Source organism: Rattus norvegicus, chromosome 9 (genome assembly GCF_036323735.1).
Source record: "Rattus norvegicus strain BN/NHsdMcwi chromosome 9, GRCr8, whole genome shotgun sequence".
NCBI classification, from domain to species: domain Eukaryota; kingdom Metazoa; phylum Chordata; class Mammalia; order Rodentia; family Muridae; genus Rattus; species Rattus norvegicus.
The window spans coordinates 35288159-35301425 of NC_086027.1; the positions used below are offsets into that span (position 1 = coordinate 35288159).

At 40.1% G+C, this 13267-nt stretch overlaps 1 protein-coding gene across 10 annotated transcripts in view; it reads right to left on the reverse strand.

The window, feature by feature from the left end:
• The window catches only part of Adgrb3 (adhesion G protein-coupled receptor B3), a 727877-nt gene that overhangs the window by 370685 nt on the left and 343925 nt on the right, over positions 1-13267 (reverse strand). For all 10 annotated transcript variants that reach the window (NM_001106898.1, XM_063266875.1, XM_063266874.1 and 7 more), the window contains 2 exon segments: positions 7197-7305; positions 10620-10688. In NM_001106898.1, the coding sequence (NP_001100368.1) occupies positions 7197-7305; positions 10620-10688 (178 nt within the window).

Below are 13267 nucleotides of genomic sequence, written 5' to 3' on the forward strand. Positions count from 1 at the left end.
TCTGACCTAGAGACTCACTCCATAGCCAAAGAAAGGTAACAGGAGCCTGGGCATGCTGCATGCTGGCTGCAGGGAACCGTAAGCTCATCTTCCTTTCTTATAGATAGTTCAGGACCTACTATCTAGGGAATAGTGTGATCCTGTGACACACACACACACACACACACACACACACACACACACACACACACGCGCGCGCGCACACACACACACACACACACACACACACGCATGCACACACACACACACGCACACACCCCACTGCAATCTGATAGATCTAGCTCTTCAACTAAGATTGTCTTCCCAGACAATTCCAGATTTTAACAAGTTTTTGTTTTAGAGCTTTATTTCTTCTCTTTTATACGAGTTTATGTGGTCCTGAGTATATGACTACGTACCATAGACGTGCAGATACCCATGAAGGCCTGTGGAGGGCATCAACTCTCTAAAGCTGGAGTTACAAATAAAGGAATATTTTTAAAGCTAGACAGGGCATCTGTTTATCATCTTTGATAAAAACAATGGTGTGTAGTGTAACCATCTGCTTATTAATTGCTTCCTTTCATCTTGAATGGTTAAAAAGAAACCCAGCGAACCTTCAAACTCTATCATAAACGATCGAATGCCTCTTTCTCTAGGAATATTTCTTCATCTATAAATAGTTAATTCCAGCATTTGGTTTATATGGCACATGCAAAGCACACTAAATTTTTATTTATGTAATTTTTTTAAGATTAAAAAAATAACGTGTGTGCATGCATTGTATCCATATCTGTGCACACACGGATGCTTGGTGCTCAAAAAAGCCAGAAGAGGTCATAAGAACCTTTGGCGATCGAGTTGTGAGCCATCATGTTGGTGCTGGGAATTGAACCCAGGACCTCTGTAAGAACGGTCAGTTTTCGTAATTGTTGGGCCATGTCTGTAGTAGCCTGTTGGCTACAGCTCTGTTGACATTTTACATGTTGGGGTCATTGTGTTGCTCTGAGTTAGGTTGTACTAGAACTCACGATTCTGCTTCTGACTCTGGGTGAGGGGATTATGGCACCACAGAGACTGAAGTAATCCATTTGCATCAGTGAAGCCAACCTCACAGAAAATTGAGAAAAAAAATTCATTTGCTTAGTCAGTAATAATTTTTTTTAAATTACATGCAATTTATAAGCTAACAACGCATAACATATTACTGATCTTTGGATTCAGGTCAATGATTACATTTCTAGATCTAAGTCAAAAAGTAAAACTATTAATTATAACGGCTAGACTAGTCTGGTGCACACTTCGGCAACACACAAGTTAAAACTGGAATGATGTAGAGATTAGCTTGGTCTCTTAGTGAGGAAGATAGACACATTTGAGATGTGCTCCACAGTAAAAATAAACATATAGACTAGTTTTGATAAGGTGAGTAAATGTAATACATTACACAAAGTTATTGTGAAAATTACATCTTAAATGAGTGTTGAACTGACATATGAAATTTCCTGGGGAAGAAGCAAAATTTACTTTGGCTTAACTCTTTTTATAAAATTATTTTTCCCAATGGCATATTAAGGGTGTTGATACACATCTGTTGAAAAGTTATCCATATTTGCATATTCTCTTTACATTCTCCCATTCCTATAAGCTTTAATAAAGTATAAATCTTCATTTGCCTGAAAGTGATATACATGGAGACACTTTCTTTTAATTGTAGATGTGTTGAGACTTTTTACTGAAATTAGTTTTGAAGAAAACTACTGCAAGACATATTGGCTGTTTTGCCACCAAGTTAATTAGAATACACAACCTTTTTATCTTGATAAATTGAGGCCATGATTTTAAGTATAGCTTATTATTCTCGGCCTTAAGACTATCAGTTTCAAAAGTAAGATTTTAGAAATCTGGGTTTAGAATTATGGGTTTTAACTTCTGGAATATCATTCTAAGAAATTCAGCAATAAATAGCACATATTATGCAATGTGACACTACTAGGTAAACCTTTGGAAATTCCTATTGGTACAGGATAGCTCCCAATTACAGCCACCAAACTACATTAAGATTCTAGACAGTACTTGTAGGCAAATCAGACCTATGGCTCCAGCTGCATATGTAGCAGAGGATGGCCTTATTGGGCATCAATGGGAGGAGAAGTCCTTCGTCCTGCCAAGGCTTGATGACTCAGTGTAGGGGAATGTTAGGGCGGGGAGGCAGGAAGGTATGGATGGGTGAGTGGGGGGAAAACACACAAATAAGTAAATAATAAAAAAAGACTTATCAGTGGCCAGTCAGTAACCTGGGATTTTGTATTATAAATGAGATATACAAAACATTTAAACATAAAGATTTACTTATGGTGTTTAAATTCTGGACATAATACTTTGTTGCTAATAATACTACTTCTATAGATAATTTGATGTTATCATTTTGAAATAGTCTATATTAAGCCAAAATTTTAACATACCTGATTAGAACTTGCCTTTGATTCCTTGCAACGGTTCTCAACCTTCCTAATGCTGTGACCATATATATTATACAGCTCCTTATGCTGCAAAGTCCTCAACCATAAAATTATTCTTGCTGCTGCTTCAAAACTGTGGTTTTGCTACTATTATTAAGTGTAATAGAAAATATCTGTATTTTCTGATAGTCTTAGGTGACCCCTGTGAAAGGGTCATTTCAGCTTCAAAGTGGCTGTGACTCACTGCTTTATAGTAATTTTAAATAGCTCATGTTGACCTAATAACATACTTTATTATTTTGTTTTTGAAGAGTGCCTTATGTAGACCAGACAGGTCTCAAGCCCTTCAGACCAGTGCTGATAATAATAATAATAATAATAATAATAATAATAATAATACCTGATTACCCAGAGCTGCATTGTCTTTATTTGAAGGTAATTATAAATAGAAGAAAATCTTTCTGAATCACAGTAAAAATTAGGGCAGGAAGTATTAAGGAAATAATAAAACTCTAATCCTTCATGAAATCAATTTGTATAATAATTAAGAAGACAATTTCTTTGTTCTGTACTAATTTTTATCTGCAAAGAGAAATATGCCATTTGCTTAAAGCAGTTATTGTTGGCTCAGTAGAAATCATGGCGTGGGGGTTTTGCTCCTCATAAGAATCTCATGAAATGCAGCGGTAACAGCGAGGAAAAGAGGTACAGTCTTTTGTGCCTGTGTTTAACATTTAGACTCCACAGCAGAGTACTCTACGGTGTCCTGCAAGGTACTTCAGAAAACCCAGCAAGCAGTGGCACGATCACATGTCCCTTAGAAGCACTCTGAAATGTTCCTCGGAAACCTAACATGTTTGAGATACTCAGTAAGGAATGACTCAAGAGCCTATGCAGAACGCATGGGAGACAATGAGGTTCTGTTGTTTGCTGTTTTAATCACGGATGTATAATGTTCTGAATTACATCTGATAGATAGCAATGAACACTTGGCAAATAAAAACAAAATAAGGGTATATTAACTTCTACAGAAGCGTGTACAGAAACACACTGTGGGCCTGTGGACATTTACACAGGTTCATGTAGACTGAGCATGCATGCGTGTGTGCCTGTGCCTGTGCCTGTGCCTGTGTGTGTGAAAGTATGTATTGACTGCTTTCTTTACATTGAAATGTTTACTCCTGTTTGGAGGAGGGAGGATTATAAGGCTCAGGAAGTCAATAAAACCTACAAGGCTAAGGAAACTCAATAACTTATAAGATAATTAGAAAGTTCCAATTCTCTAAGACCCTCCTCCCTAAGGTTGTATACCCTGCAGGTAACTCCCGCAGGAAGGCATGCTCTCCTGTGGAGACGCACCTGCAGTTGGACAGAGTTATGGGAATGCACCTTTCACTACTTTTATTACAAGGAGTGGGCTTTTCAGTTACACAGCTGCCTTTGAGGACCCTCTAAGTGACTTCTTACCCACATTTTTGCAAGCAAGCCCAGTAAACTCACTGGCTCACCAAGCTGCACTTCCACGGATCACCCTTCAAGCCTGTCACCGGGACCTATCTCAGTTGCAGTGACACTTGTTCAGGTGTCTTCGGGAAAACTTACGTAACTCAAGTGGAATCTGAAAGGGGATTCACAGAACCAAGGGTAAGTTTGGGAAGAGCAGTCGCACGGCTCCTAAAATGGGCGAGAAAGCATGAAACCGAGGCTGGAATGTTCAGGGACAATATTCCAATATGAAATCGATCACACCTTTCCTTGTGTCATATAGAGTACATGTCCCCTTGAGGTAGTGGCAGGTATGTGCCCCTTGCTGTATTATTGCATTCAACGGGCATACACGGAGCCGAGAGCAGAGCACCCTGGGATGGGTGGGTGCCGTGGTTGCTAGCTTCATCGATGTGGTACTGCGGTTCTCATTTGATGACGGTGAGAGTCTCCAAATGACTCCTAAATTAATGTAGGACATAATTTTACAATCCCTGTTGACATTATATAGGAGGTGGGATTATTAGCGGGCTTGGTAGCAATTGCAAAGCCCTTCCCTTGGGTGACAGAAAATGTTTGTAACTGAGGCTCCTGTTTCTGCCTCGAAAGAACTCGCGTACACAAGGAAGGACATGTGAATGGTAAACAGAGGAGGGGATACTCTTTTTCTGCCTTAGTTTTCGGATCCAGGAGGAAAGATATAGAAACCAGAGGATGATATATGTAAGTGTACAAAAGTGCAAGTTATATCTGGACTAAAGATTCCACTGTGGGATCCCTATACAGGGAATCTTGGGGGGAAATCAGACAGAGATTGAGATCAAAGTGAAAGAAGGCTTCTCTCAGGTCTGACCTTTAATATAAAAAGGGGGCATTCATGATCTAATCCACAGACTTGGACCTTCCAAATAGTCCAGTATAGGAAACCATAATAATTGTTTGGACTGTGGAAAGTTACTGAACAATAAACACATGGTTTTAAAGTTTGGCTCACATTGTTGTGGCATATAGCTGCAGATGGGATCAGTCTAAGTGCCATGGGGTAGAGAAACGGAATAATGCAAACAATTCATGTCTCCCTGAGACAAAGGCTGCATAATCAAGGGCAGTATGAGGGAAATTATTCCCTGACAGACTGGCTCATAGAGGCCATTAGGGACAGTTAGTTTTGGACAGTCAGTCAAGGTCACCAGGAGTATCAGGGACTGGATGTAAACAGGAGAATAAAAAACATTAGTGAGCAAAATGCGGATGATACAGGGGGTGTTTGATGCCCTGGTCCCCTGGTTTATTTGAAACGTGGTCTTAAGGGGATAAAGAAATTAATTCACCAGAGCCCTTGAGACTTGCATGGTGTTTCGGCAGCTTTGCCAAACATCATGACAGGTTCTGATCCTTACAAGGTAGGGGAGTCTCTGGCAGGTCTGGACAACCTAGACTGGCATATAAACTGAGTTTATAAAGCGCCACAGCACTTGGGAGTAGAAAAAAATTAAAGACATAGAAAGAAAAACAGACAATGGAGACTATCATAGTCGTTCCAAAGCAAATGTGACAAGAGGTTCAGTAAGCTGGGTTTTCCCAGTATCTTTCAGGTGGGTGGTTTTGAAGGGACATTTTAGCTCCATGTATGGCCAGTGGACAGTTTGCAGTCAGGGTACAATGCCTGCAGCCTCTCAGATTCCAGGATACAGGTCCAGCCGTGGGAGGAATGACATAGATCATAGCTTTGCTTCCCCTTAATCCTGAGGCGTGTCCAGTAGCATGAACGGACTGCCGTGCCCCTTAGGAGTGAGAATGTATGTCACAGACACCCAGTTGTACCCCAGAATGAGAAGGCTGAGCGGTGCTAGTGGAAAGTGACAGAAGGCGGGTGTCACAGAATGTTGTCCTCATCTACACCATTAGAAAATGTTCTTCAGATAAAGCACTAATATAAGTGATGCTGCATTGAACCTAGAATTTTTTCTCTAACCATTGTCCTTGTAAATCCCCAAGCCCACTGACATTTGTTTAAAATGGCAGTGATCGATCTGCCATCCCAGCCATACTTGCTAAAGGGTTTCATCCTATAATGCTAACCTTGACATGTTTTACACATTTGGAAAGGTTTAGGATAAGTAAAAACAAAAATTGAAGAGTTTGTAAAAGGCACACTGTGATGTTAGAAAATGAAACTCACAGAAGGCCCGAGGTTAGTGGATAAGGAACTGGCCGTTCTTAATATCTTACCTCCCTGAATCCATGTCAACCATAGAGGCCATTGAGATACTCACTGACTACATAGTAGAATTAGATTGTAAGTTCTTACTGCTAGAGACACTTTCATTTGGTTTTAGGACAGGGTGAAATTAAGCTGTAACTGATACAAAGCCTCTCTTTGTAGGGTAAGGTATTCTTTTCAGTGTAGAGTGGTCACTACATGGCAATCATAACTGTCTAAGATGCTGAGAATAGCTTCATATTGGGCAGCCTGTTAGCTCCATGTTCACTCAAAATAGAGAGAAAAACAATGAGATAGCCAAATGACCCCTTTCAAAGTTCAGGGATCACCACGGGTGAGTAGATAGAAGCAGGGAAGATAGAGCCAGGGAAGAAAACTTGAGTGAGCATTTGTGTCAAATTGCAACATGGAGAGAAGAGAAGGGGGTGGGGATCATAAGACTTAGGTAGTTAATATACTTTACAAGACACGGGAATCTGAAGATAGTTACAAAACGCGGGAAGCTAAGTACGTTATAAGACCCAAGAGGCCTCTTCTTCAGGTTGTATTCATTAGTCAAACACCAGGGGTGAGACAGGAGACTTTCCAGTGGAATTGCCTGCAGTGTGGGCAGGGGGCTCTAGGTAAGCTGCTGCTAAGGTAGGTCTTTCAATGGTGCAGCCAGCACCTTTGAATTCCCCAAGCTCTCGTAAGTAATCCCATATGCAGGCTCCTAGAAGTACATCTAGGAAGCACATTCATTGGCCAAATTACAATTGGGTGAAATAATTTCGTTTTGTGCTGCAGTTTGGGCCCTACCTGGGGTGAGTAGATGTTTGGTTATCTCTCCCTAAGGAAAGCCATGTAATGGCACACATCTAATCAAGGCAACGCATTTAATGTGCATGGGACTTGGTCTACCTAAACCACAGCCAGAAAGTCTCCACAATGTATTTCTTCACATATACCTAGAGGTAATAAACAAGAACACAACACTTGAAACGTGTGGCACAAACTCTGCCATTTAATCTCAGTAAAAAAATTTGAGGAATATTCCTATTTCTTACCTACATTTCCAGTCATTAGGTATGAATTTTGAAAGTCCATCATCCCCATTCCAACAATGTGTATAAAATCTTCAATCACCTGCATTAACTCTATTGAGCCTGGATAAATCTAGAAAAACAAGAGCAAGTTAGACTTGAGAACAAGTTCATACAAGGGGATCCATAACTAGGAAAGATATACCACATAATCAAACCACAAATGACCTCCGATTTATTTGGAGGAACATCTGCAGCTGAAATTATCTATTAGCTTTAAAATTAATAGTTGAGCCTGATACCAGGTGTCACACAGCAAGAGCTTTGGAAGTGACAAGATACACTAATTAATCACTCCAGAAGTATACAAACACTTCCCGAAATGGCTGTAAGATTGTCTGCACGCAGGTAACATAACTTTATGTTTCCATAAAACCCCTGACTTACATAAGAAAACACTGAAACTGGACTCTGCATTTGTAGCTTAATATCCATCTGGAGGAACATGTAGCTTAAGTACCCGTGAGAAACATTTACATCTAATAATTTTATTAGTCATTGTATGAACAATATTAACAATAGTTGTAGGATTGTAATCCTATAAACAATTTGCATATATACATGAGAGAAATTAACTCATGTGAGAATATTATAGTTATTTGTAGGCTAGAAATAGAATCTCAATGAGGCTGACGATATAGTCGAAGCCACTTTGTACCGGCTAGTCACTGAGGCAGTATCTAGCCATTGCCTCATCTCCCAGCCCTTTATTTCTGTACCTGTGCTTTCTGTCTGTGTGCCTAGTCGCTATCCATATACCTACTGCCAAGCCAACTTACCTGCACACTCTGAGTGTGCTTGCCAACACCACGGCACACACAAAAGGATCTGCTTTTTCAAAGACACCACACCCTGGCAGAAGCTCGTATCATAAATACCCTCAAGGACATCAAAAACATATGTGCTATTTACCTGTGTGAGCATGTGAACTGCATTAGCTTCTAAGCAGGAAAAATTAATCACTATAGTTTTAGCTAAATGCCATAGTGGGAGAGGAAAAGACCTGATGGCCTGCATAGCACAAGGCAAGAGCTCTGAGGAAATGGAACGGGGAAAGAAGTGATGAGTAGGCTGTCAGCCTATGTTGTGTATTTTTCAGAGGGCTATGGTTGCTACATCTGAAAGTCAAACAGCTCATATCTACAAACGTCATCTATTCACCTACATATACACATCTTCCACAGAACCGGCAATATTTAACATGGGACATATTGGGAGCTCAGTCTTTAACTCACCTAGATTTTCAATCATGACATGGGAATTCTAAAAAATCATCACCCACATTTGATGAACATGAATGCGGTACCTCTAGGCTCTCAAGTTTCCTGATGCTACTGCACCATGCTTACTTTTCTTACCTAAGCTCGCGAGCACTGTGTCCTACAGGGTTGAGCACCAATTAAAACAAGAGGCTTAATCTTCATTCTTAGAAACAGCATTGACATATCCCTTCCCTTCCCTTTTACTAAATATTTACTTTGGAAAATTAGTAATAGTAAGAATCACTTCAACCTATTGAAAATATATTTTAAACTGTCTTTTTAAACTGAAAAGTCTTTCCTGATGTTTTAAAGATCCAGTAACTTCTCCCTTTGGAACAAAACACCAGGGAAGAGAGTGTCTCTGTCTTATAAGAGTATGAGTCCTAAAGCAGCGATTCCATGAGCTTGGTTGTAAATTTTCAAAACTGTCTCTATTTGAAAGGATATAAGAAGCATGCTTCACTTTGGAGAAACCCACTTCACAAGAGGAATAGATGGCCCCATTTTCCAAGTGGTTTTATGATGCTATATATATGACACAATGGAGCCTGTGAAGGTTTCTACTGCAGGACCAGTTACTGTCTAGATTGAAGATACAAAGGTGGTGATGCATCTGGTCTCTGAGGTCTGCTTGTGATCCATGTGACCTCTGACCTCATGCTTGTTCAGCACCAAGCCCCTCATTCTCTTCTGTCTTTGTTGAATGGGTATTCACATTGGCAGAGGGTCTAGTTATTACCCATTTCCCCAACAGCCATCATGTGTAATAGAGCAGGCCTGGCAAGACTTTTTGATAAGGCCTAGTGGTATTTTACACATTTTAGATCATGGGGACTTCAGAGAAATTAATCCCTTCTGTCCTTGTTGCAGAACAGTCACTGGGATCAGGCAGAAGGCAGTGTTATTTACAGGATAAGCATTGGCTGGATTTGATGAACTGGATGCAGTTTGTACTCTCCTAAGCCAGGGACATGATGGTGGATTTTATAATATGAAGTATAGAAGAAATCACATGCCTTAAGCCTACTGCCAACCCCTACCGTGGTGTTGGTGGATGTGTGTGTATGTCTGCGCCTATGTCACGGGGGAGGGAAGGTATACCGTTCTAAAATACATTCTTCTTTCACTTTAGTGAGCTACATTTTAAGCAATGGTCTTTATCTAAATATAGTTCGAGTCTTCTTAACTGGGCTTGGTGGGGTTGGCGTGGCTATGGGTTTTAGAAATGGCTTTGTTTGCAAAATTTCTGACGTCAGAGTTGCTTATTTGGTTTACTAAGTTCACATTGAGATCTATTTTCAAGATTGTTTTTTTGTTAAGTCTACTCCTCTAAGATAAAGAGAGATCACAAGGATTATTTTTGGTAAGTTTTAAACACCTTTTCCTTTTTTTTTTAATTTTAAAAAGTCACCTTTGTGTCATGCATGCTTAACCATGTGGCTGTTAATTACTCTAACCACTTTCAGTAAAAGCTACAAAATAACCTTTTGTAAAATTTCAAACCATCATTTTTTAAAGAACTATCGTTAAGGACCATCCCAATTGAAAATATATTATAGAAATTAGAATAGAACTAATTCTAAATCACAACTAAACATAGAGATTACACATTCCTGATTCTTTCGTTGACGATGAATGCCTGGCACCATTCATTATTTGCTCACATGACACCCTTGTAAGGACACCGCATGGTGAATTGCTGCCGTGTTTTAAAGAGAATGTCATACGTTCATTCTAAATGTATTTATAATTAATGGTCACTAGTGTTCTGGAAGAGTGTGCTGAACTACAACAGCGGTATTCTAGGTGAAGACACTACTTCCTCACAGCGAGGGAGCATGGCTGCCCTCTAGATGAAGGCCGAGGACAAGAGCATAATTCAAAGGAGCAGAGGTAGAGCAAGGGGTGAAACGGAAAGGTGATTTTTTTTCTCCCTTGCATTGACCAGAAGCACAGACTTAGTACCTGATAATGAGGATGGCCATGCTGTGCTATTTGTGGATGTCCTGTCTTAACTGGGACAAAGGGTATGTCTCATGACAAATCAAACTGTTGGCTTTTAATGCATTTAAAAAACTGTATCTAGCTAACTTCATTGTCGATTCTAAAATAATCCCGTCCTTACCTGTTGTGCATCTTCCCATTTCTCCTTGTTTTCTTCATCAAGAAGGTTGCTAACTATTTGAAAGAAGTTCTGTAAATTAAATCAGATAAGAAGTTTAGTATGATATATGAGAATGTAGTTTGTGAAACCCCCATTCGGAACGATGCTATCATACAACTATTTGCAGCATCGCTTTACATCATGACCCATTCTTGTTCTTTATAACCAATACAGATGTGGATGCTCCCAGCCAACCATTAGACTGAGCACAGGGAGCCCAAAGGAGGACTTAGAGAAAGGACTGAAGGAGCTGAAGGGATTTGTAACCCCATAGGAAAACAAAGATATCAACCAACCAGACCCTCCAGAGCTCCCAGGGACTAAACTACCTAGGAATGAGTACACGTGGAGGGTAGCAGAGGATGGCCTTATCTGGCATCAATGGGAGGCTTGATGCCCCAGTGTAGGAAAATGCTACGTGGTGAGGCAGAAGTGGGTGAGTGGGTGGGGGAGCACCCTCATAGAGGCAAAGGGGAGCTTGTGGAGGGGAAACTGGAAAGGGGGTTAACATTTGAAATATCGATAAAAAATAACCAATAAAAAAGGAAGTTTCCTCAGCACCATATCGAAGGGCTCTGCAAAGCTTCAAATCTGTATCCCAGCATCTGTGTCCCAGCAGCAGCCAGAACATGCAAGACACTTTTTGTTCACAATGTCACCTCTATTAATATCTGTAATGTCATTGGAGAGTTATTCTTTATAAATGTTTTATTCCTTCTCTAAAGAAGTCACTTGTGCGGGTTTATTACTAGTTATCATATGAACTGCAAACCAGGACTGCTATCTCACCGTTGGAAAGTATAATGAAATGTTCAAAACGTCTGGCAGAAAGAACATGTCCTTTTCGAATCACTTGTTTTTAGTCTCTGACTCTTTTGCATGGCTCAACATGTAACATGCATGATCTTTTTAAAGTTCCAAATCCTTGCCCAGCGTCCTCAGTGCTAATGGCAAAAGGCCTATTGGTTTTGAAATCTTCGTCTAGAACTATGCAAAAGATGATCTCTTTTTTTTTGTATTTTTTTTTAATTCCCAAGCAGACAACCAAACTCATCCTTAGGCTCAGTTCTCATTCAACATGAACATGTTGACGTATTGTATTCAGCTCCATTCTGCTACTGACAATTTCCCATGTGACATGTCACCAGAAACGCTTGTCTGTATTCTTACATGATGCTGCGACACTGAGATAGATACAGAAGTCGGGAGATGAGATATGGAGCACCCATTGAAGGGTGACCTGAGACCTATACAGTGTCCAGTGGAGCCAGGATACAAAGATGGCAGCTGCTTGGTTGTATCCTTAGTTCTTTCCGTGGTTATATTCCATCTAACTGGTCTTTAGGTGAGTAAACAGGCACACTGCAGCATACTGACTCACTAGCTTGGGGCAGGACTCCTTCGTCGAGAGAAATAATATTAATTCATCAGTTTGTTTGTCTTCTCTACATACAGCTTTTCAAAACAAGCATTTGCTCTCATCGAAAATAAAATCACCTGGGTGTTTTTAGATGAAAAACAAGGCAGCTTCCTTTCCTCTTCTGTGGTTTGAAGCTGTTAGTATCTATATTTAATTGCCCTATTTGTACTATTTATTTTAATAGTTCCTGGCAATCACATGGTTGGAACATGTTTCAAGTTGTAACCCTTGTGAAAGTTCTAGAATATTTTATGCAACTGTTGAGGGCTGAGGACTAAGTCTGCTTTAAACCCATTTTCAACTCATTTAACCTTTCTGTACTACCTGCCATTTTTACCACTTAAAATTCCTTGCTTGGAGTGTTAACATTTTAAGGGCTTAGTCCATTGAGCTGTAACTCTACCTATGGGCAGAAAGAATTAACCTTCAGAGTTCTCCAATTGCCTATGGCTGGTTAACTCGGTAGGGGACAGGGAGCTAATGAGGCAAATGTTGTAGATTTCATCCCTGTGCATAGGAGAGGGCTATGTTGAGGTCCTTGACCTTGGTTTGCATCTTAATCCCTCCAGCTCTCATGCAAAATGCATGCTGCTGCTAACAAGAGACACTGAGAGAAAGAGGGAAGCAATTTGTGCAAATGTAGCTCCATTTCTGGAAAAAAAAACACTTCACAAAGCATGCTTTTCTGACAGTGGGTCAGTGACTTCTTGATCTACACAAAGGCCACTGCGCACACACACACACACACACACACACACACACACACACACACACACACACAATTCCTTGATGAAAATAATGAATTCAGTGTCCTCCTTTTTTAAATAACCAAAAGACAAGAATAAAAACATAAATTATTAACCCAGGTCTTAAACTACGCGAACATAGAATATAGCAAACATTTTGTATTATTTTTCTGGGACAACAAATGGATCTTTATTGAATAAGAGTAGGAAGGCAGCTCAGCTTAAAGTTCTCCAGTGATTTCATTGCTGATCATATTTCAGAATAGTCAACAGCTATTTTCTGACTAATGAAGGCCACGCAGGACTCAATAGGATGAGTTAAACCTCATCGTCTAGAGTGCTGTGGAAGGCATTTTTGAGGAAAATGAGTCTGTTTTTGCGTATCAGTTTATACTGAACACTGGCCCATAGGAGTCATCGAGCGAAGTTCAAAATTAAAGGAA